Here is a 26,064-nt window from a genome sequence, read left to right on the forward strand (position 1 = left end):
AGGACACAGTTTGATAAAATTTGCTTTTTTAAATTTACAGTATTCTATAGTATTCTATGATTATGAGTGATAATGGTATGACGGATTGAATTTTACAGCATTAAGGTTGAATAATGGCACTGAAGATGTTTGTACTGGTACGTTCAGGTAAGTCCTAATTCGGTGTTACACATTTAAGAAGGAGTGGTTCCAAATATTTTCTTTGTTCCAAATTCAAGAGGCTATTTCAGACCCTCCTAAGACTATTTCAGACTCCTAACACATCTACAATAGCCATAATGTTCTACCATTTCACCAAACAATAGAGAAAAATAAATTATCAATTCGCAAAATATCACAAATTATTCATGAAATGAAAAACATAAACATAACTGTAAACAATCCTACTTTGACAGTTCTCATTGCGAATCACAGTTTTTTGTGGCTGCTTAGTTCAAATTAGCTGTTTTCATAAATGCAAAAAAAATATAGTGCTGCACCCTGTTGGTAAATCTTATAACTTTTTAATGCTTTTCCATATCATAGAACCAACTTTTTTAGTTGAAACAGCTGACTAAATTCTTTAATTCCCTTTAAATATGAATACTTATAAGGTTAACATGGGGAATTACAGAGCCACTGGGGCGGAGCCCGAAAGGATTTTTGAGATAAGAATATGCCTATATGTTAATCGGGAATGTAAGCTATCATCATGCCAAATTTCAGCCCAATCCGTCCAGTGGTTTATGCGTGATTGAACTTCAAACAAACAAACAAACAAACAAACACACAAACTTTCACATTTATAATATTAGTAAGAAGTAAGATATTCACTGACAGGGGAAACGGTACCAGCGAAGTATGTTCAAACGCACCTCAATCCATTACCCAATTAATTTCCACAGTTATTAATTGTTACTAAAATTAAAATCCTCCTACTAAAATAACCTTTTTTCAATACCGTACTAGTCCAAACCATTGTCCAACTAATTCATTAGTTGCTAACACTATCAGACTCCTTAGATTATTACCTTTTAAGCTCACCGGAGACCAGTTTGCGTACTCAATAACACGTTAAACGACCTATTCAAACAAACAGCTTTCTATTCATGTTTTAGCAGATGCGATCTTAGCGATATGTGAAATTAATTAGACTAATCACTGTGTACTATCTCAGTGATCTTGCCGAGATATCCGAGCCCCGACAACACCAGGTTATTAAGCTTTATGAACAGATTCATTGCATTCCTCCAGACTCGCGTGATATGCACCAGGCGGGCCTGCGGCGGTCACGATCCTTGCGTAACAGACCTGCCCCATAGCCCCAAAGTTTGGCAAGTTGTTTGTATATCTCTATCGGTACCCTTAGGAGGGTCTGAAATAGCCTACTGTGGAACCACTCCTTTCTTAAATGTGTAACACTGAAACAGGCCTTGCCGTAATACGTATCTTTTGTTAGGATATCTCCATCGGTATCATTGTCTGAAATAGACTCTTGAATTTGGAACCACTCCTTACACTGAAATAGGCCTTGCCGTAGTACGTATCTTTTGTTAGGATATCTCCATCGGTATCATTGTCTGAAATAGACTCTTGAATTTGGAACCACTCCTTACACTGAAATAGGCCTTGCCGTAGTACGTATCTTTTGTTAGGATATCTCCATCGGTATCCTTGTCTGAAATAGACTCTTGAATTTGGAACCACTCCTTTCTTAAATGTGTAACACTGAAATAGGCCTTGCCTTAGTACGTATCTTTTGTTAGGATATCTCCATCGGTATCCTTGTCTGAAATAGACTCTTGAATTTGGAACCACTCCTTTCTTAAATGTGTAACACTGAAATAGGCCTTGCCTTAGTACGTATCTTTTGTTAGGATATATCCATCGGTATCCTTGTCTGAAATAGACTCTTGAATTTGGAACCACTCCTTTCTTAAATGTGTAACACTGAAATAGGCCTTGCCTTAGTACGTATCTTTTGTTAGGATATCTCCATCGGTATCCTTGTCTGAAATAGACTCTTGAATTTGGAACCACTCCTTTCTTAAATTTGTAACTCTGAAATAGGCCTTACCTTTGTACGTTGGCGTGTCTTTAGTTATGATATCTCTATCGGTACCCTTAGGAGGGTCTGAAATAGCCTCTTGAATTTGGAACAAAGAAAATATTTGGAACCACTCCTTCTTAAACGTGTAACACCGAATTAGGATTAACCTGTACGTACCTGTACAAACATCTTCAGTGATCTTATTCAACCTCATCAATACTGTAAAATTCAATCTGTCGTACCATTATCACTCATAATCATCCTAATGTTGAGTCAACAAATCTCTAATCCTATCTTCCTTTCTGTCGGAGAAACCGTCGTCAAACTACACTTAATTTCCGCTACGCCATCATTGAGTTAGCTTCGTATGGCTTCAATGTCACCTGCCATTAGCTGAATGACAGATGGTAACGCTATAAACTGCCTCCGAGAGAAACTACTTGTGTCGCATTTGGTCAAAGGTGAAATTGAGACGTTTCGTTTAGTGATTGTTGCTACTCGGTTGGTTAGCGGTTGAATTTCTAAATCATACTCAAAATTTAGTGATAACCAAATTATTTTGAGACTCGAAACATCTTGAATTTCAATCACTATACTCTCTAGAGATGGAATGGCTTGTTGGAGATTTATCATGGGGGAATGTTTGTCTTTTGGCTAGGTTACTTAACAATTCAATGAAAATTGGGCGGTGCCCTTGTAAACTACCGCATGTAATGACTTCTGGTATTTTGATTGAAGAGCAGAACCTTTTCTTTGAATTTTCCAAAAAACGTAAGAATTCGCATTTGCTTGACATCAAAAACTCAGTAAGATGGGAAGTCTACCTGCGGTATTAAAAGCTATTTGGTTGCAATTTTATTTGTATTGTATTCAATAATTTCATTAAAAAACTGCATTTTAAACAGAAAATTAATGATAGGTAAGGTAAGAATAAAGTGAGATGATCTGTCCAGCTTTGTGACCTAGACAATCTGGTTTTGTTAAGAACAGCTAGATATCGATTTGAACCATCAAAAGTGTTGTAGATTTTCTCAGGGCCAGTATTGCGATATTCTGATTCGTAGTCGAGCACTAAAACCACTCGACTGTCCAGCTATGTTTATTTGCATTTACCGTGTAGCAACTGATCTGTCAAGCCAAGCCTAGATATTCCACTTGCAGTAGGACACAGGTGAGGTTGGCCTTATACAGAACTGTGACGCAACTCCACAACAGGAATGAGAGGTCGACCACATCTACCTGCATTTGCTTTTAACTCAGCACACGTGAAATGCATTTATATTCTTATCGGAGCAGAGTTAAATACGAGTGTAGTTCGTAGTCCGAGTTTCGTTCTTTTTACGTCGATTAAATGTGAAGAATCTTTTCAGTTTGCTAATTCGAATGATTTGACATTTTTTGACCAACCGTATTTGGTACAAGATTGATTTGATCAAAGCCACACCAAAAGTTTTGGAGTACGTTCCTCTAAAGACAGACGAGTGATGAATAAAACAGCCTTTGCTTGAGGTAACCTATTCTCAACAAATACTTTTGGAAAAAATAGCTATCTTCATAAATGAAATGCAACTGTTTGCTCGTAGCATAAGTAAATTCTTACAACTCAGGGGTAATTTAATTTCATAAGCCGTGACTACCTTGGAATCCAGTAACTATTTGCAGATATGCACACAACGGAATACGAAGTAATTGAGGAAAGCAAAATACCAGTTACGTGGAATGGTGCAGTTTAGAGTGTAACAACCGGAACACAGCCTCAGCGAGAGTGTAAGTGTAATACGATGCGACAGGGAAAGTGTCGATGCAGACAGGGATGCGCACGATTGCAGCCTTTGCTCATGTTTACGATTGAGGAACGAGCTGCAACCGGTTCACAGAAGTAACTGGTCCTTCAAAGAACGTTTCAAAGTAGCGCAACTGGTAACTGGTAATATTGACTCAAGTATTTTGTATCATTTGGCTAAGATTATCAATGTGAAATACTGCATAGTAATAATCTACGTTGATGAAAGTTTATACTATTTCTCAGGTTTTACTATGGACCAATCGAAATGTATAACCCTTATAATTACAGCCATTTTTCGACCGATTAAACAAATTTGTCTTTAGAGAAAAACAATTGTGGAAATACAGCTTACTATTATCGGAAATCAAATTTCCCTTTTATTAGACAAAATTAGTCGTAATTGGGAATGTATCAGTTTGACTGTGATAATAGGCAATTCACGTTAAACGTTTTTGAAACTGTTTTTCGTGCATGCAAGATGCGGAAAGTTCTTTGAAATAGCTCTGCAATCATTGTGGTTGCAAACGTTATTACATTGCAGTGTTGCAAGTCGTGACAATCTGAAAGTGTACGACGAGTAATCCTAGCGTTTTTTTGCAGATATTAAAATCCCTTCCTAAAGAAATTTCTAGGATCTTCACATCTAGTATCTTCAGAAGGATGCAATTTAGCATGCTCAATTTTGCGACTGGTTTGGTCGATTTGGTGACATTTTATCATAACACAGCACATGCTTAGTTACAGTTTTGGGAAGTGCTGAATTATAATGGTGTACCTCAAGGATCAATTCTTAGTCTGATTCATATTTCCAACCATCCACTCTGACCTCCAGGTCAACTATTCAACCAGCTGGTGAGCCCTCTTACACCTTGTGCCGAATGTCAAATGTAGGTCACTGATAACAAACGCGGGTAGTTGTAGATGTAGTGAAAGTGGTTGTCACCTGGAGTACTACACGGTACACTACCTGCAGCTGGCCCAACCGGGTCAGACTTCCTTTCGCTTTCAATACAATGCCAACGCTTTGTCTTTGGTAAATACGCGAGATGTGGTACAGTTTTGTTGCGTCACAGCCTCAAAGTTGTCATTCGGTAATTTTGTAATTGGAATTCATTTTAACGGTGATTTGCTTTCTTGTATCGACGATGAACTAGATTACCCATGAAGTCTTTCGTGTTCAGATTCAGGGCGTAGTTTCAAAGTAAATATATTTTCTGGTAGTTTTTGGTGGGGCTGTACCGAAACTGGGACATAACTACTGTTATTGAAAGTCGTGCTTGTTTCTGGCTAAAGAACGTGATCTTAGTCGCTAACAAAGCTATTGTGTTGTCAACTTAAAACTCATCCTTCATCCATCCTCGTAGGGTGTGTGTCTCAGCGTCGTATAAATATAATCTAATCCTTACGGAAGCTTATAATAATGAGTATTTTTACCTTTTTAACCGACTTCCCCACTACCAACAAAAGGAGGAGGTTCTCAATTTGTCTGTGGCGATGTTTTTTTTTTTTTTTCTATGTATGTTCACCAATTTCTCTGTGATTCTTTTACCGATCAGTGTGGTTCCACCACCAAAATAACCAGGAGAGTTTCTATTTGGTACCTTATATATTATGTTTAAGTATAATATTAGTTTCGGTGAAAAATTCTGAAAACCTTAAATATTCAACATTTATTTTGTTTACATTTGTGCAGATTGTTTACATTTGTGCAGGGAAGGCAATAAATAATAATAACATTCCTACAGCTGTTAGTTGAAACCATTTAAATGAAGCTACAGACAATTCTTCATGAAACAGTTGCTTCATATTGATCAATAAATTATTTCTTGCCATGGAGCCTAAATTAATTTCATTGAGAAAAATGCTTTTTGTTTTGGTTACTGTTGTATTAAGTCTGTTCTTCTAGTCATATGATTTATTTGTGTTTAAATATCTTTTGTTGACAGATGATTCTTGTAAACATGTTTTTGTAAACATTGGTTTAGTTTTGAAATAGAGTTTGTTGAAACAAGATGTGTGTAATATTCTTGGATTAGAAATAGAACAGTTACTATAGAAAATGTATTTTAACGTTTGACCTGATTTGTGTATACAGTAATTCTGTTTTTAGTATTGAATATTCTGACTTACAAAAACGTATATATGTTTCAGTGAATAGCTGTATGATATCGACAAATAAAGGTGTATTGTGAAAACCAAAGCATTCGTAAAACAGGTCTAAATATAAATTAAATGCAATTATTCCTTACACGACCTAAGAAGTGTGACAGTGCATAATCGTCAATTGTCTTAAAAGTGTTAAATATTTTAATTACTAAACATGCATTTGCAGATGTGGAATGTTTATTAATATTCTCTACCCAGTTACTATTATCATATCAGTACTATTATGCCTGCTTCGGAAAGTCCTAGGGGAAGATGATTTGCAATTTCGACTAGGCTATATCTTGATCAAACAAAACCCCCTACATGACTTACACCACTTTTAGCTGAACCAATCTTGTATATAATATTTTCTAAAGGTACTATACGTGTTAACGACCAATTTTCCACTTTTGAGAGATTGTTTAGTGCTGGTAGCTGAGAAATAACTTTCATATTGTTTCAAAAGGCTTGAGACGTTACTGTATTTCTTTTTATAATGTAGAAGTACACCGATTGCAGGAAACGATGATGTCTGACATTTCAATGTATCTAGAAAAGACAATTAGTTTTTCATCAGGCCTAATGTAATGGACAACTCTTTCTTTCATAAGGAATATCTAAAAATGTTTATTTTCATAACCAATGATTATGTAACCTCAACAGGTGACTCAAGCAGTTTTAAAATAATTATTGTTCTGTGGAACTTTTGATTGTTTCAAACAGTTTTGCTTATCAAAAAACCTAAAGTGATTGATATATAAAAAATTATAGTCACTAAAAATCATGAAATAATTTCTTTTTGTAAAAAAATACAATCGACTTCAAACGCTCTAAAAAGAATGAAATAATTTCAATAAAGTAAACTTTTGTATTAGGCAAGCTCACGTATTTCAAGTCGGCGCGGCTCAAACTGCAAATATGATTGAAATTAAATATTGTGTGTGTATTTTGAAAATCAATAATTGTAGCTGGATAACATAAATATATAAAAAACATACTGAACTGTTTTGTTTTATATTAAAGGAAATATTTTCTTGTATTTTATGTTTACTTCAGAATAAATGCATTATGAAAATAACACACACAAATGTTCTATATGAATAGGAAAATAATTTAGTTTGATAATATGATAGGGAAAAGAAGCTAGTTTAGTATTAAAACGTTACTTTTCAAAGTTAGAAACATTTAAATGCGTTATTATCTTTTTAAAGATACTCGTTAATACCACTATAATGCCGATCTCTGATTACGGTAATAAAATAACACTTAACGCATAACTATGAAAAACACATGCAGATTAACACCTTTAGTTATAGATAGTCACCTGCAATATGGACACCCTCTTATCAAACACTCCTTGGTCTTATCAGCCACTCATAGAGCCGCGCCGACTTAAAATACGTGAGCTTGCCTAATACAAAAGTTTACTTTATTGAAATTATTTCATTCTTTTTAGAGCGTTTGAAGTCGGTTGTATTTTTTTACAAAAAGAAATTATTGGTAGCCTAAGGTGGCTACCAAAAAGGTAAAAATACTCATAATAAATAGGTGTCTAGGCTAATATCTACAATTATAATAATGATTATTAAGTAAATAGAGGGATCTATCGATTCTCAACCTATTCAGTAATTGTATAAATAAACTATTACGATTGCAATCATGAATCGAAGAAAAATGTACAGATCTTGACTTTTTTTTTGTATCTACGCCAGTGGCATTTTTCGAATGAAGTCAAACACTTTTAAGGGAAAGCGGTCCAAACCCATCATAGTTTAGTGGACGTGCCGGGGATTGAACCCGTCCCTCCCGCACCGAAGTCCGAGACGCTAACCACTAGGCTAGCAACACAACCACTACAAGTTTGCAACTTTGTTCAGTATGCATTTAGACCTTATTATATATTATATTGCCTGTAGTGAAAAAAGAGTGGCATTATTGGAAATCCTCTTAAATTATCTGAACGAAAGTCATTTCCTTCCTTCACCCAAAGCTAGTTCTATATCCCTGTATCGCAGTAACGCTCGCCTCTAGACATCTGTGAACAGAGTACACTCAGGACGGTTCCATTGAGAAAACCCCATTCATTCCACCAGAGGTCAACCACCTGCCGTGGGGTCACTGATAAGAGTGACACGAGGGTGAAAGTCGTCAAGTGAAGTGTCAGCCCAGTTGCTCAACGGCGTCACGCCCCCCAGATCTGTAGGTTGCTACAGTCGCAGTTTGTTTGGTTTATGTTAACGCCCAGACCAGTTTCTCGCAAACGATCGCTTGCCAGTAATGCCACACTTTGCCCTTTAACGTGTTACAAAACCATGAATGAGATTGAGAGCGGCAGAGGTTATTGGCCTGAAAGGTCTAAGGGGTTTTAGAGAATTGGGCTATAATTGTCTTCATTTGCTCTCAAGTTCAATGGTTTTCAAAATCGCTTCCACACTTGGGTAGGTAAGGGTAAATACACGATGAGTCATGTGGTTGCAAAGATCTAAGTATCTTCCTATCATCTTATAGACTTGGAGGGTCCCTGGAGGATTTGAGCGGTCTGCACTACCTATTCTTGTAGTCCTTTTATAAAATTTTGGTGGTTTAAAGGGAAAGTTTTCTGGGTTCTCCCACCACTTTATTTCAGCTTATCAGCTGTTGGATTCCAAAGTTAGGATGAGGTGGAGAGGATGAAATAGCTTCTCCTCAAACCACCTACATTTTGTGACTGGAGTAGTTGCAGGTTTTTTCTCATGATTGTTCATAAATGAAGGAAGCTCTCATTCGTTTTGCTGCTAACTACTCTTTTAGCACATTTTATACTTTTAGCATCCATCTTCACACCAAATTCTCTTCCAGTTTTATTTGATTGAGACTTGAAGTTAAAAGTCTCAATCAAGAGAAATAGTTTAGTGTAAGAATGTTGGTTGACGTATTCGCCTCCTACTTCACAGTAAGGAACCGATTATGTTCAGACTGATCTCGAGACTCGGCATTTTACTACCGTTCCTCGCCCAAATTACCTCTTTTACAGCCTCTTTATCAACCACGTTCTGCTCCTGGTGACAATGAGGTGTAGGAAATAGCCCTGAGACCTAGTTTGGGGAAAGTAGGCTACGACAGACCCGGACAAAGGCCAGCAAGGTCGATGGACATTACTTAACAGTTTTCTTCCTGTCGAGGAATGTGACGTTCTCAGTTCATCGCTGTCACATTTTTGTCACATAATGCCTCTCAATTTGGCATCACATCATCATATCTGGTACATATCCATTGACGATATCTCAACTAATCAGTTCCCGCCACATCACATCACATGATGTCATCCCTAAGCAGCAGATCACATCACATCCACGAAGGATCACGATCACATGACGTGTTCGTGTCGGTGGCCGAGCTTGCGAGATTTACTCCACAGCCAACAATGAGAGCATTACGATAATGAGTTCGATTGATTGTATCGTTCCGGGATTGGAGGTTGGTGAAATTTATCGCTGTTTGTTCTAGGGGGGCGTTATGGCTTAATATCCTCGTTTTTGCAGTGGGGATTGGGTATTGTGTAAGAGATTTAACCACTCAGACTCGGAAAAAAACTGTATACAAACTTAGCAGAATAGAATAGTGTTAGCAAAATAGTTCTTAACATTTTTTTTAGGAATTCAAGAGACTGTAACAGATTTGATTGATTTGATGTGCTCTTTTGTTGAGTCTCCAAAATTGTTTGATATTGTTTGTACAATACATTAATTTTCTTTTTGTTTTTCAGGTGAGTTTGCTGGCAAATGGAGTCGTAAGTTTTAGAATAAGTAACTTCTTAGTTCGCATGTAAGCTAAATCCAATCAGATAAACAAATTGAAAACGATTTCTTTCGTTTATAACATCCACTTAACTTGTATAGTGTTAAGGAATCCACAAACCAGTTTCGCGTAAGACAACAATTTTCCTCGTAAATATAAGTCACACTTCTTACAACTAACTCCCAGTTAACCAAAGATGCAATGATCGGTGACTTGTTCTAATCTTTGGCTCTCTGCTCTGGACGCACGCTGAGGCCAAATCATTTGCCATGTTTTTATTTTGCTGTATAACCACGGTACGACGTTAATGCGTGACTAGTTTTAACATCCGCGATATCTAGGAGAAACTAGAAAGCTGTTTTTACTTTTATTCGGGAAACACTTTTAGCAACGGCACAGTAGCTACGTGTGATAATTGAAGCAACACATTCAATATCGTAACATTCCTCACGTGTAACGAGTCTTTGGTCAGTCAACGTGCAAAGTGTTGCAACTATCATTAAACACAAGGCCGTAATTACACTTCACAGAGTCGTGTAATGATGCTGTCTCTACTCTCACTTTCATTTCCTCCTGATTAAATACGCTTTAAAGATTCGAAGAAGTAAAGAACTGTTTGTAAACTTTCCAGCCTGTCTGGTTGGATGTTAACTTCCCGGTCGTTTGGGAAAATAGATGATTCGGCTATTTATTTGTCTATTCGGTACGTTAGGGATTTGTGACTAAAAATGCAGAATTGTTTCCAGTTGTTTTCACTATACGTGCTGCAGTGTAGATGACTGTTTTCCATGCGTTGCGGGGTTTTATAGTTGTTCTTTTTATTCGGGGGGTGAAAAAGAATTACATTTACTTTACTTTCAACTGAAATGGCGACCATACGAAGGTAGATATTTTAATAAATGGGATACAAAAAAATCTTCATTTAAATGAGCTTTACACATGATTTTTTTTTATGCAATCATGACAGCCAGCAAATTGTCCCAGCAGATGTTGAAAACGATTAACAATAATAACATGAAGGTTTACAACAATGTCACATATTTTGAAAAAATATTTATAATTTTGTCTTGTGGCTGATTTCGGTCCCATGTTTATTGTTGTGTACAATGAAAAGTCCCTTTAAGTTACATAAATACGTACAACTGAGAGGCTGCTTGTGTTTAAACCATAACATTTGTTATGTTTGACTGATCAAAGATTTAGTAGTCTGACTTGACGTTATCAATTTTATTTCTCGCCTCTGGCCTCTTATCTGGTGTTTGCCAACCCTCGGACTCAACTCAATTAATTTTTTAGTTAATATTTCTATTTATATCGATGACTTTAGAGTTAAAAAAAATTGTGGCTTGATTGTTTTACATAGACTAATTTAATTATTAAAAACTGTTTTGTTAGATTTCGTCATATTGACTTCACACAATTAATTGACTTCCTTTGTTGAGATTAAAGGATTTCAATTTTTTAACACCGCTTTTATGCCTTCTTTTTTCGTTTTTTAGGCTGAGAATAATCTAAGTGTGTCTAGTAAAGATTCTAAAGATTACTCCCTACTTATAATAAAACAAATGCCAAACACTTTGATTTAATTACGAAAACTAGAGCCACGAGACGTTGAACCTAGCCTATACAACGACAGGCCAATCTCCTTTATGCCGTTGTCAGGTTATTACAGCATTGTATCACATTGTATTGTTGTCGGTCAACATCGTGGCTTCTTCATTATCGTTCTTCATCACTGAAGATCGCGCTGTCGTAGTGATTGCTCTTATCTAATCTTCGCCGAAGCTTATCAACTCTGATGACGTCTTCGCTCGCTAATTAGCAATTGCTCTGTGATCATCTCCATTGACATTTGATGTACACGAAATCCGATTGGCTGTACATCAGTTCTAATAAAATGGAGGGAATTTTTATTGTGTGTTATTAAATTATATTAAATCTGGGTATCAGAGTAGTTAGTGATTGCCTAACAATGAGAAGTTCGTCGGACCGATCTTGAGAAGTCAGAAATTTGTTTTTACACAATACTGGAGGGTATTACTTCTTCTTCTTCGTGAAGTTTCATTCCAGTGAGCTGAAACCCTACTGGACTGAGGCTGTTTTAGGACTTTGTCCTGGCTGGCTGGCTGAGGGTATTATTCATTGGGCTATAAGTAAATGGTCTTGGCTTAGGGACCAGACCAATCTTGTCCAGTAAGATCTCCTCTTTGAGGTCTCTCATTTGGTTTGAATCTCGTAATAATTATAATGAAATCTACGACGATCAAAGTTATATTTTTGACTGTTATTTGAAGCTGGACGGTTTTACATGTTTTTTTTGTGTGGCAATCGGGACTCGACGTATTTTATGTTGCGCTTCTTATTTTGGATATTTGTTTCAAAATTTAATTTACGATTTAACTTTTTCTATCATAAATTGAATTGAATTGACTATCCTCCGAACTGAAGAGCAATGCGCTTCATACCACTTTACTTCCAAGTAAATGAATCAGATATTGAAATATCGTAGTAAAAATGTTTGTTGATGATTCTCGAATTCCAAAAAACACTTTCATCTCAATAGATAATTTTTGTGTGCAATTAATCCTGACGTTCGTTTACAAGTGAATTTGTTGAAAACTAATAATTTATTGGAGTCCAATTACATTATTGGAAACTCATCACAATTTCTTGTTATATCATAATTGCTAAGCCAGGTCACATTTTACGCACGTTTATCTAACTACACGTGTGTTATGTTTGGTAACCTAAATATTGAATTGCTTGATAAAACCTTGTCCTACTTTACATTCCGAAATGCAATTACATGGCACCTGGTGAATTTAAAACAGTATCTGGCTTTAACTTCTACACACGTTTTTTTTTATAGTGTATGGTTAAATAATAATAATAATCATTTTAAAATCGAAATGTCAGCTGACATTTTAAAATACACGAGTTTTACATTTCTGTCTTGTTTCTGAGGTTTATATCCCCAAAAATGTCCAGTCTAGCTATTCTGTTTTCCAATATGAATGAGGTGATCATATGAATATTTCTAAGCTTAGGTGAATTTGGGAACGCAGTTGCATTGTGATAAAAGATAACAAAATCAGTCCCATCTGGCATGGTACAACCCCAGCTGTCGAAACAGCTGCCATTTTGGGGTCTGGAGCCCCGTTTTCCAAAAATGAGGGATGAGAGGGTCGTTTGGGATTAGGGACCTATTAATTAGAATACGGATTTTGTATGGAGCAGCGCGTCGAATTTGGAGGGTAGAGTGAATAGGTGTGATAATTATTTCAGAGTGGCCGGAATAATGGTGTTAAATTTAATAAGTGGAAGAATTACATTGTCAATTTTGTCTCCAAGAACTGTAGTGCAGTAGTCACTCATAATACCTGATCTTGGAAGGAATTCGTTCCATTGCATAAGACGAGGGTGCGGATAGTCTATAAATTACTTGAAGTTAACAGCTTCTTTTACGACTTCATAACTTAACTTCAAGGATGAGAGAATCTACGTACGTACTCTGAAGTTGGCTCTTCTTGTACTCCATGTAGGATGAGCAATGTCCTTATTATAACCATGTACTTTGTTTAAACGGCTTCAAATTCATGAATTTCTTTTAAAGCACTTTCAAGAAGGAATACTAATGTTAGAACAATAAGTAATAAGTAAAGTAAGTGTTCACTACCTATTTCGAAAGTATTTTGTTGATTTAAACGTCAAAAGATGTCTAAAGCTGACATAATAAGCTCGTACCAAATCTTCACTCAACATCTACTTTATACTTAATTTTAGCAATCAAATCAAATAAAATCATTTATTTGCACATTGGATTTGTATTCAAAAATATCATGCATTGTCAATATTTACATAACTAAAACTAAAACATATAACATGAGTCTTAGACAACATAGTACCCTTGTATATACACATTAGAGGCTTAGAAATTCTGAGACAGAATAATAAGCATTTGAGCCTAGACAATGTTTTAAGTGTCTCTTGGGATCAATCAGTAATAAATCAAAAAGCAATAAATCAATCAGTTTACTAATACTACTGTATTGCCACTTGGCTCTAAGTGCAAATGTGGGATTATAGAGGGTACAGACTAATAATTAACATTTACCTGAATTTTATCCTCGTCCTTTTCATGTTATAAATATATTTTCCATAGCAACCATTGTATTCACAAAAATATCTAAATTAGCAGTATTTTTTGGTTCTTTAAAATTTCTTTCCTAAATTCTTGTAAAAATCAAATCATGTTCCCACGCACCATACCAATCTTCACTGCCAGAAGCAACACCACCAGGTATTTCTCTGATGACTCTCACTCCCGGGATGACCGTAAGGGCGTGGAAGCTCCTAAAGATCATTCCTGTGGGATTCCATCCTGGAATGTGGATAAGATAAAGCCCCCGCCGCCACCAAAGGTCAAGTTTCCAGATCATCTGATTCGCCCACCCTGTATTCCCGGGTCAGAGGAAGGAGGCTTCCAAACTTGTGTTCAAGGACACGAAGGATTCTACTGTGTCCCGTGCAGACCCAAGTACAAGTACCCTCCATTCTCAGAGAACATCGACTTTATACCCCCGATGATGCAAGAACCCCCCTGCTGGTGGAAGAAACACCCAGATTGTGACGAGGGAGAGAACAAGGTTTTGGAAGCGCTCACGAAAACCTGGAAATGCAACTACGAGTGAAGCGTTTTGTATTGATGTTGTGTTAACTTAATTTTGTGATATATATGTTGTTTTCGTTGCAGTATTCTAGTTTTCTTGGGTTAATGACAATGTTACTTCAGTTTACCTTCTATAAGTATTGGTAAAAATGTGTATTACCATTGACTAATTGGATACTGAAGTTGTATCAGTAGTCAAAGGTACCTCGATAATCGTAATGTAAAGTAATCTAAATGAACATGTAGGACATAACACACGGTTTATTGTGCTATGTACTAAAAGTACACACTAGCAACTTCTTTAAACTAATTTTATATTTAGCTAAGTGTATTTCGTACCTAATTATTGACGTTGTGATAAATCTGGGAGATACAAATATAGCATTCGTTTTCAATAATTATTTTGCGGATACAAATTACGTATGTATCTATATAATGTAGGGGTCTGCTGCTGTTTTAATATACGTATTAAAACAGCCCGTATCCCCCCCCCGTATTAAACGGTCATCTCTGAATTATCTGGTTCAACCCTTAAACCATTCAGTAGGCCTACGTTGCTCACCCTTGTTCAACTTCTGTCTTTCTAATCAGATTGTTATGTACCGCCGGGTGACAAATTGACAAATATATCCTGTACTGCCGCAGTGACTCGGGGGACACGTTTATAGCCCGGGTATAAACTTGTTAAGGGCCAGTGGCGCTAGGACGGCGACGCTGGAGGGTGATAGTAGTTATCAGAAGGGAGAGGCCGGCGTCTCGGCGCCGCCACCATGCCACCATATACCTAAAGGGATTTCAATAAAAAAAAACTTCCAAAACTGAGTTTGTAACTGGATGGATTCAGCGATAAACCATTATTCTTTACGTTATGATCAAAATAATTTGAAAAATAACATGTTTGTACTATGTTTATAAATTCAGCGGAACTTGAAAATTGTCATGCCACTTTTGCAAACTAATCACAAAACCACCAAACAATTATGCTTGACATTATTCATATATGGTATTATAAATTTGTTTTTATCGACGGTCATCTCTGAATTATCTGGTTCAACCCTTAAACCATTCAGTAGGCCTACGTTGCCCACCCTTGCTCGTCTGTCTTTCTAATCAGGCTGTTATGTAACGCCGGGTGACAAATTGACAAATATATCCTGATTACTGCCGCAGTGGCTCGGGGGACACGTTTATAGTCCGGGTATAAACTTGTTAAGGGCCAGTGGCGCTAGGACGGCGACGCTGGAGGGTGATAGTAGTTATCAGAAGGGAGAGGCCGGCGTCTCGGCGCCGCCACCAGGCCTTCTATTTATCTCCTAAAGGGATTTCGATTCCAAGAAAAATATCCTTCCAAAACTGAGTTTCTTTTCCCGTAGTGAGGTATTTAAAAATGTATGATTGTAAAATTGTATTTGGACTGTCAACCCACGTATAGAATTATTGTCATAATTATGATGAAATAGTTTTAAACGTGAGATAGGTATCCGAAACCTAAATTTAGTGTACTTTAATTCAAAACTTGAGATTTATCCATGTAGGATTTATATGCAAAATTTGAGATTTTTATATGATATATGGGATTTTCCCCAAAATGTTTGACGAGGTTTCTGACAGCATTTCAGAATATTTTGATATGGTATGTTACAAAATAAAACTTAGGATACAAAGTTTCGCGGGGAGTATAAGCAAATTAATTTCTTTAATTTTTTGTTCAGTACGATATCAGGTAGGCCCTACTACCTCAAGACTAGATATATTTGGAGGACAACAGGGGATTAAATGGATTTTACCCACACGTTGGAATGTCTTATCATGTTCTAACACCGGCGGCGCCTGTTATCAGAGGAAGGTTATACATCGGAGGACAGAGACAGATAACCAGATAACCAACCGACCGTGGTTTGTCATTGGGGCGTAACACAGTGGCTTCCTGTTAGAGAGTATATTGACTTGGTCGCGGAGGTGAAATGGCAGAACATTTACCTGCCAATCACAATAAACATAGTTAACGAAATCTCTGCTTTATGTCCGAGGGGGTTTTGTAAAGATGTTATATACAGTATTTCGTAGCCAGTTTATTTATTTTCAATCCAACCGTGACACATTTTCCAAATCAATTTGATGATAACAGCATTTAATGAGAAAAAATACACCACCCAGTTTAATTGCTTGGGGATTATAATTGGGGCAGTTCTCTAAAATCTTGATTCTTTACATATTCTTGACATGTCACCCTCCAAAGAAGAGCGAGGCCTGGAAACCCCTTGAGTCCTTATTCTGGAATCTACATGAGAGAAAATGTTAAAGATGAATTCTTTAAAAGACCAAACCTATTACAAATAACAACAGATCACTATTTACTGTAGGTCTTCTGCTTAGATAATTTCTTTCACATACTGGATCTCAAACCCCGCCAAAACACAAAGATTTCCCGCGCAATACAGCCGAGCGCATTTGTATGCAACCAGTTTCGGCAGCCTTGGCCGTGAGCGTCTTATCAGCTATGTATCTCTGCTGTCTCTTTGTCTGCTAACAACCGCGGCGATTCACAATGGTCCATCTCATCTCACACACACGGCCTACTTGCATCGCATCACGTGACAGTCACGGATATCTAGAGTAACATAGGGTGGGCGACGTGCGCCTTTGTAGACGCGATGACGTAGTGAAGTGCTGCCGAACGCTTCTGCACACGTTGTTAGTGATCTACCCGGGACTCTATATTTTAATTGGTCGAGAGCGTATTCATGATATTTGATACTTGGAGATTTCCCACTGGACTGCAACCTTAGTCGTCAAAATAGTGGTCATTTTTACTCTTCCTCAAAATTCTCTGCAAGTGAACAATGTTGTATGACCTCAACAATGTTGTGTGAGCAGAGTTGTATGACCTCTTCAATTCAATACTCCTTGTATTCGTGTGGATAACTCTTATTGTGTGTTATTGAGATTGGCATTGCTACGAGTGGGTTGACATTTCTCGCAGGCCCTATGTATTTCTCAACCCGTCAAAAACTCAAACGTTTCCCGCACAAAGAGCGAAGCATAAGTTTTGAATGGAACCACTTTCGACAAAAAATGGTTTGGCTAATTTCTAGGTGTCCAAAGAATCATTCGGTTATTGCTAACTACAGTAATTGGTTAATATGTTAATACTAGGGGGTTCTGCTGAAGTAATATTTACCTTTTTGTTTGTATACTGAAGTTGATGGAGACTTACAGGATGAAACGGTAGCTTACTGTAGAGTTTAAGCTACCATTTCAGCTTGGAAGGGTTGAAAGGCTGACATAAGAAAATCTCATGTATTGCCCACTAAGAAGTAAGCAATAACTGAATGATTCGTAATAATGGATGAGTAAGGACTCATCCTCGCTTTCCTAAAATCTATGACCTCTAAAGGTAAACGTCGCTTTACACGTCGACACATTCTCATATTGCAATGTCATAAATTGTCGATTTTCTTCATAATCAGCTTCTGCTGTTCGGAATTTGTGTTTTTATCTTGTTCTTTCACTTCCGTTGTAACTAGCATAATTCATTCTTGCGTGTTAAAAAGTGTTAAAAATGTTCTCTCAGTCTACTCTCATTTGTTGGGTTCTGTTTTCCTAGTTGTAAGCCATCACTCCTATTTGAATCGATTTGTTGGCACAGGACTTAGAGGCTGGTAAATCTTATTGCTTCGAGGAATGTAAATCAAATTAGCAAAACGAGCAATATTTTAAAACATTTTCCTGTTGGTACTCTACAATTTGTGAAGTACCCAAGTCTCAATACACTAAAACAAACCTAGATCAACAACCCCTGATTTGTCACAGACCTGTGCAGTCTGTATCGCACTGTCTATTTGATTCAAGGATGTGAATTCTTTGCTCCACACTCCCCATGGGTCTACTGGACCGCTGCCAGCGTCATATGTTATGTAAACTTTCACTCTCTGTGGGCGGGGAAGGGCGAACCATACAGACCAAGGCCGATCTACGGGAGTCGACCGAGAAAATCGACCGGTTTTTCAGCACAAACAAATCTTTCAAGTTCCGTTTCTCCGGCGAAATTTGTTGACCAGTGTTTCAAATCTGATCGTGGTCTAAGAAGAGATTTATACCAGGGATTTAAAAATTTCCCACACACCTAGGTCAAAAACGCTAATATAACTATTCTCAACCAAGTACGTTTGATACAACCTTAACAAATATATAGGCCTTAGGTTAGTTATTGTTTGTTTAGAACTGCCATGATATTGGTATTCCCAATCTTTACTTGTAAAGTTACTGGGGAAAGTAAAAGGCCTTCTAGGCGATGATTCATTGTAGGGTAATGATAAACTCGTTTGTTTTTGTTTGGATCAACTAACCTCCTGGAGGATTATATTGTTACCCGGTCGGACAACATCCTCCTTAGAGAGCATTAGGGAATATTGATGACGAGATTTGTACCTATGTGTTTTGAAACCTAGGATATTTCGTCATTGTTTGTGACCAATTTATCGAATTGTCGACTGTTGAATTTTATTTAAAAGCTTAAAACAGATTTAGCTTTGTTAAAAAAAAAATATGATTCCATCACCATACTGAGTAAGTTTCCAGAAATGGTATTTATTGAGAGATGAACGGGTCTTTTAGTAGTTTTGTCGTTGCATGTGTCTATTTTTAGACACTGATAGTTGATATGAATTAAAAGATACCTAGATACTACAGTCAGTTACCCCTACGGTTTTGCAGTGAAATATCTGTAAACATGAAAAAGGTATTTTACAACACACTGTATCAATTAAGTACATTCTTTTTGTTCTTTAACTGACTCCAACCATTTATAAAACATACTCTCTTCTACAATCATTGACCATATACAGTACACGTAATACAGTCCCAACTAGTCAATGCTACAATATAACAATTAAATTTACAAATGTCTAAATTACGTTAAAGACTTTCCATCTGCGTTTTGTCAATGTTTATTGTTGGAGTAGAGCCACGGTACTTGTGCTGGAGCACGGCACTTTGTTGGTAGGCTACTGTTAGTCTACCTATCCCATCTGCCTACCAGCTGCTCAATCGCTCCCTAACCACAGAACATAGGGTGTACACTCTCCACACCTATTGAGTAGCCTACAATTGAATACAAACATGTAATTTTTTGCGCCCGTTTTTCATGCTCGAATTTAACGTAGTCATCAAACTAATTTTTGCCTAATTTTTTTTACTGGCATTTTTAAATTGTTTTAAGGCCTTAGCATTATGACATGTTTGCACAATTAAAAAAATATATATGCATCTTTTAAGTAGCCTATATGAGCCGACTTTTGCTGCTTTGATATGTTTACTTTGCCCTTGTGTTTGGCAACCCCAACTATAAAACTTCCAAATTGCTCTTTCATTTGGGGGTCATAAGAGATCCCCTTTGGGGTTTACGATCCTTTGGCTCCAGTCTTACATAAAATCGCAAGAAGAATAGCAATTTGTTTTTATTCCTTTAGATAAGAAGTGACTAACAACAATTAAGTATAATGAAATATTCTAACATTAATATGAAATTGTTATTCTTTTAGTCTATGGTTGTAAAATTTTTTGGTACCTTGTTAAAAATGAGTATTTAAAGTAATGTTAAGCAAGCAGGAAACCCACTATAGCCAACTCTTACAAATCAACTGTACAAGTTACAGTTTAGAATATTTTATTGTAATTGTATTTTATTTTCCTATCAGAGTCAAATAATATTGTAAACATTTACCTGGGTAACTGGCTGAAAATTATTTTCACTTTTTAATCGGAAGGTTGCTTAGTTTGATTCTGAGGAGTCTGAAGGTTTTTGAGGGCTAGAAACTGGACCCGTATTATTAGGTTGGTCTTTTTCAAAGTTCAAATTGATTTTCCTTGATCAAATAGTTGTCTAAAGAACCAACCGATCTTGTTCTGTGACAAGCTGTCATCTCATTTATTCTACATTCAACACTCATCCTTTACTCATTCACCTTACATATACGCAAATAGGTTTGTTAATAAATCTAAAGTAATCTAATCTAGTACTAATACCTCAGCATTTGTAATAATTTGTTTCTTCTCACACGCTAAATATCTTTTTGTGTTCCAGCGTCACCTGGACAAGGGTGGAGACTTGTTGGAGGAGGCGTCCCAAGTTAGCGGACAAAGTGGCTCGTCAGGCCTCCGAGACCTCGCTCGCTCACTCAAGAACCATCTGAGGGGCTTCAGCGACCGACTCGAGGATACTAGAGAACGACTCGAGGACACCTCAAGATGCTTCTACCTCCTGGACAAGGTGAGCGAGATGTTCGGTCTTGAGCGAACTGGCAAGACTGTGACTAAAAGAAAGGCAAAGACTCTTTAGTCAATATAATTGGAATCAATGTAATGATAAATGAAAATGATTTTGCCAGGTTTTATTTTTGCAATGTTTGTCAATAAATTATGACAACCATCAAAGATTTAATTGAAGATCCTACCAAGCAAATGGAAATTTGCTGCTTCAATGTGAAAAATGAGAGTGGTTGTATTTCTTTGCAGTAAGCTGGATAACTTGTAAATTGATAGTCATGGTATTTCCCAAATCGTTATTTAGTACCACTCTGTAGCTTCTGTGAATCAGATTTTTAGCAGACTAAGTAAATGAGTTGAACCTAACATAATTCTTTGTTCAACTTTTAGGCGTACGAGTGGGCGCTAGAGGCTATGAAGTACATGTCTCGAGTAAAGCCAGAAGATGCCCAGAACCCAGAGCCAAGTGTAAAGCAGCTCAAACAGTACCTGATGGCCCATCCTCCCCTCGGCCCGGAGCATTTCACCGAGATGATGGGGTTGGCCAAGAAACTAAACAACGACAAATTGCTGGAGCAATGCAAGGTAACCCTTATGATATTGTTGGGTCTAGCTCTTTGAACTTAAATTTTGCAAAGCGAGAGTTACTAAACTAGATTTTAGCTCACATAACAGAGTTTTTTATGTGTATGAAAACCTCATATCCTCAGGATACAATTCTAGTGTCTAACATGGAGTACCAGAGCAGCACAACGCCAACACTGAACTTAAATTTTATTCCAGACACTTGTTTCATTTTGCCTTTTTCCGAGCACAATGACGGATGCAGAGGACATTTCTGCGTTGAAAAAACCCTGTTTTAAGCAGAAAGTTAATTAGTAAGGTGGAAATTATTATATTATGATGAGCGATTGATGTCGTCTCTGTGGAATGACTGGTACAATCATTTCATGAATGTCATTGTTAAAAAATCATGTCTTAGGTCCTTAAACAGGTGGTGATATTTACCAAATCCAGTCTTTCTTCTGTTGGCAGTGTAACACCATACTTTTTAGGTTTAGAAAACTTGCTGAGTAAAACTTGCCTAGCAAAATTACTACCACTCAATAAAATAGCATCATCCTCCTGAGAAGCCTTTTTGTCAACTAAAATCGCAGTTGCCACTTGTATTCTTATCACTACAATCTGCTCCGACACCTGTATCATGTACTAAGACTTAAACGATTAAAAAACAAGTCATTTGTTGTCTGAAGAATCTTATTGGTTCTTGTCCTCTTATTCAATAAAACTAAGTTAAAGCTTCTCTAAAATAAAATTGTATTTATTTCATTACTATTGCAGGTAGCCCAGTGCCGGTGTGAAGAGACCATCGACCAGATCAGATCCATCTTGGGTAGCGAGGCAGTAGCAACGTCATGGACCACCAGCACTCCCCTGCCCGGCAGACGACGCAGTCTACCCTCCCCCCAGTCCAACCACACTCCTGGACCTTCCTGTGCTTGTTGGGATCCTCCCACCACCTCCCCACCTCTGGACGACATCCGGGAGGAGTGCTTCTGTCGTCCCTCCCACCAGTTGCAGCGGTCCTGCACCTGGCAGTACCCGACGGAGAGTTACGACGATGAAGACAAACTAAGCTCATCAGCGGACAATACCACAGAGGGCAGCGAAACTGGGACCAAGAGGTGAGAAAGCTTGTGAATTAGTTAACACAGGTTAAATGATAAATTTAAAATTGTAAAAATTAAAATTACATGTTGTAGGCCTAATGGTAAGTTTATTTTCATAAACGTGTTGGCCCAGTAAAGCACAGAGGGTTATAAATTAATTTTACCAAGATTTAAATCTGCAGTCAGTTTTAGGGGATGTGGACTGTATAGGGGGTATAGTTGTATTTTGTAGAGCTAGTTGATCAGTGTTATTAAAGGGTCTTTTTAACAACTGTCAAATGCAAACCGTGCGATCAAAGTTGTACATTGTTAATTTTGTGTTTGCGTAGTGGTGAGGACCTAGAGGAGCATGTAGACGAGTGTGGCAAACTTGTGCCTCCGATACCTGTCAACAGTCATCTACATTGTGACCTGAGTCTGCAGATGGACAACATGCAGGGCGGCACTCAGACACTCAAAACCAAAAAGTGAGTAGAATATCAATCCTTTGTTGACTTTATACACAGAAGTGTAGTAAAAATTGTCATGGTTATAGTCTTTGACTATGGATCAAACACATGCCATGTGCACATTTTTATGTATGGCTATTGATCCCATTCACAAGAACTGATGTAGCCAATTTTAGAATCAAAATGTAGTTGAATCGAGCCACCAACATGGCTGGTGTAAATTATTGATTTCTGTTGATTACTCAAACCTTTAACCAAGCCAAACTGAAAAGACAATGTTTTGTAAACTGTAGTATATTTTAGAGTACTGTATATTCAATTGTTCAATTGTAAATTCATTGTTGTTTATGTTGAACAAAATAGTTTGATAAGTCTGTTATAACATACTTGAACAACACTGGCTGTGATGTTTTTCACTTTTGATTATATTTTTCTAACTGGTTTGGTGATTTAGGATTGTATTGTTTAAAATTGCTTACTTTGACAATTTTGTTTCAGAACCATGTTACTTATAATGAGAGAAATGATTCAGACTGAAAGAGACTACGTCAAATCCTTAGAATATGTTATTGAGGTAAGTCACAGTGTAATGATTGAATCAGTTATCGAATCTGAGTAGTCAATTTACACGTTTGTTACCAAGAGTTAAGAAATATAATTATACCTCTATAGGAGTACTTGCGGTAAAACGTTGAATTCACTATTACCAAAAGATAATTAAGATAATAGCTATTCAAGAAAACTATAAAAGTGACATTATCATGCTTTTAAAGATGAGGGGCGTATGCATTATCAATCAAATAATTATACTCCAATTATATTGCTAATATTTGATAAGTCAGTAGAATGACAGACTGTGGAAACAGGGCAAAATCCTTCACGTACTTCCCCTTCCGCTCTCCTTTCCCCCCTCGCCATCACGTAGCGTATAACAGCGCTTACGCAGTAGGAAGACCCGATGCGCTACAACTGCTGTACACATATGCTATGTGACCATCACCATTAATTAGGGCTCTTCCCTGCTCGATACTAGTACATTTCCGCCCCAACTAGAAGCTATATGCGTACGGTTGTCCAATAAGGTTTAAGTCTCTGTATCTTACTTCGCTGTGGTTGTACTAAATAAAACAAAGCAGTAAATATCCCTGGTAGTTTTTTTTATTTCATTAGTTTAGTAAATTAGTTATTTTAAAGTTATTAATTCAACTTAATCCTGATCACAGAATTACATTCCCGAGTTGGTGAGAGAAGACATTCCCCAAGCTTTAAGAGGCCAGCGTAACGTCATCTTTGGCAACATAGAGAAGATCTACGAGTTTCACAGTCAGTTCTTCTTGCAAGAGCTTGAACGATGTGAACAAACACCGCTTTCCATCGGACAGAGCTTTCTGAGACATGTGAGTACTACTTACTCAAAACAACCTTACCTATATAATTTATTCACATAAATTAAAAAAATATATTTTGTTGGAAATAACGGACATTACCAACAACAACAAAAAACTGACTTTTTAACTTTTAAGTGCGAGTCACATAGCTTCAAACATTAGTATGAAGTTACTGTATGACATACTACAGAATGAATACGCACACTTATTATAATGTTCTCTATTATTTTTTTTCTCCCCTCTGTACAGAAAATATGTCTGAGGTTTTCCTCCATTACATGTTTTGTAAAGTTTCCGCATGTACTGAGTATAAACTTTAATAAATATACTGTAATGGTTTTTACTGTTTCAAGTATATTATAAAGGTATGTATTTTGCGTGTGCTGTCATTGTTGTTTCAAACTAAAATCATATGAATGTTTTTCAGGAGAAGAAGTTTTACCTCTACGCTTTATACAACAAAAACAAACCAAAGTCAGATTCTTTGATGTCGGAATATGGCTCATCTTTCTTCAAGGTAAGCCAAGCCAATTTTTACATATCAATTTAATTTCTTTCTGCAAGGGAAAATTTTGGAGAGTGTCAAAATAAGAATCTTATATTTTAGTCATCCTATAAGTTTACTGTATAACTAATATGAAAATAGAGAAAAATTGAATGACCTCCAAACTTAACAATACTCTAATAGTCAATAGTTCTCACCGTTCTAAGTATTTTTACAGTTGTTCATTATGAACAAAGATTTTTTTTACGTTTCATAGTTCCTTTTTTCAGACACCTTGATTGTTTGAATCTATGTTGTAAGAGTCTCCAGGCTTCATTCAGTTCCCTAAAGGGTTGCTGAACTTACGATTCATTTAAGCGGTTTTTATTTTGTTTGAAAACTAGGAGTTAAAACATATTAATTGACTATTCGTTAAACATTTCTAGCTGATCTGAAGAGAGTTTTTATTTTCTCTGTATTGCATCGAGTTCTCTTCAATCCTTTAGATTTCCTCTCGGACCCTCAAAATCTTCAACATTGCTACTTATGTGAATGGTTTGCTCTGGATTGTACAACAGGGCAACGGTTTGCAGGGGAATGGTTTGCTCTGGGCAATTCACAGGTCTACAAGGATTTAACCAAAACTTGTTTACAAGATACACTTAGGTGGCAAAGCCATAATTTAACCATGGATCATTTTAAGTTTTGATCGTAGGGAAGGTCCAAATTAGAATAGCAATAAGCCTTTAAAGGTCTCTTAAGAACTTTTAACTCTATATCTGTTTGTTTTCCAGGCCAAGCAGCTAGAGCTGGGTGACAAGATGGACTTAGCCAGTTACTTGCTGAAGCCTGTGCAGAGGATGGGCAAGTACGCTCTGTTGCTGCAGCAGCTGATGAAGGCTTCTAGGCAAGATGTGGCGGACTTGCGAGACGCTGAGAAGATGGTTCGCTTCCAGCTGAGACACGGGAATGATCTTCTGGCCATGGACTCGCTCAGAGATTGTGACGTAAGTAGATTTTGTATGTGCTATGACTTCTTTGGATACTGAAGTAGATCTTTAGGTGGACCGATGTCTTTGGGTGTCAAGACTGCTTCGGAAGACAACCTCAACAAACAAACCCAACATATGGTCCAACAGAGCGAATTTGTAATTCAAGAACAAGCGTTTTCTCTCTTTTTTTACTGGGATAGTTGAACAAGGCCATTCAATTTGGTTCGATTAATTTTTCAACATGTATTGGATGGAAATAGAAATCAAGAACTTACATCAGTGCTCTCTGTCAGTGTCTCAAATCAACTATATCCATTTTGAGTCAATCTGATGACAAGTTTTACATGTTAAAGGAATGTCTAGTTCTATACTAAGTCAATTAAAGCTTCTATCTCACATGGAACTTAT

General features: G+C 37.0%; 1 protein-coding gene across 3 annotated transcripts in view; it reads left to right on the forward strand.

Moving 5' to 3' along the window:
- The window catches only part of LOC128993840 (pleckstrin homology domain-containing family G member 4B-like), a 434,838-nt gene that overhangs the window by 403,940 nt on the left and 4,834 nt on the right, over positions 1 to 26,064 (forward strand). For all 3 annotated transcript variants that reach the window (XM_054417888.1, XM_054417889.1, XM_054417890.1), the window contains exons 14-21: positions 20,492 to 20,677; positions 21,064 to 21,258; positions 22,015 to 22,358; positions 22,673 to 22,810; positions 23,291 to 23,366; positions 24,016 to 24,189; positions 24,608 to 24,697; positions 25,459 to 25,671. In XM_054417888.1, the coding sequence (XP_054273863.1) occupies positions 20,492 to 20,677; positions 21,064 to 21,258; positions 22,015 to 22,358; positions 22,673 to 22,810; positions 23,291 to 23,366; positions 24,016 to 24,189; positions 24,608 to 24,697; positions 25,459 to 25,671 (1,416 nt within the window). The remainder of the gene's footprint in view (positions 1 to 20,491; positions 20,678 to 21,063; positions 21,259 to 22,014; positions 22,359 to 22,672; positions 22,811 to 23,290; positions 23,367 to 24,015; positions 24,190 to 24,607; positions 24,698 to 25,458; positions 25,672 to 26,064) is intronic.

This window comes from Macrosteles quadrilineatus, unplaced genomic scaffold (assembly GCF_028750875.1).
Source record: "Macrosteles quadrilineatus isolate MER2022 unplaced genomic scaffold, UCM_ALF_1.0 Scaffold_5__1_contigs__length_97177068, whole genome shotgun sequence".
NCBI lineage: Eukaryota > Metazoa > Arthropoda > Insecta > Hemiptera > Cicadellidae > Macrosteles > Macrosteles quadrilineatus.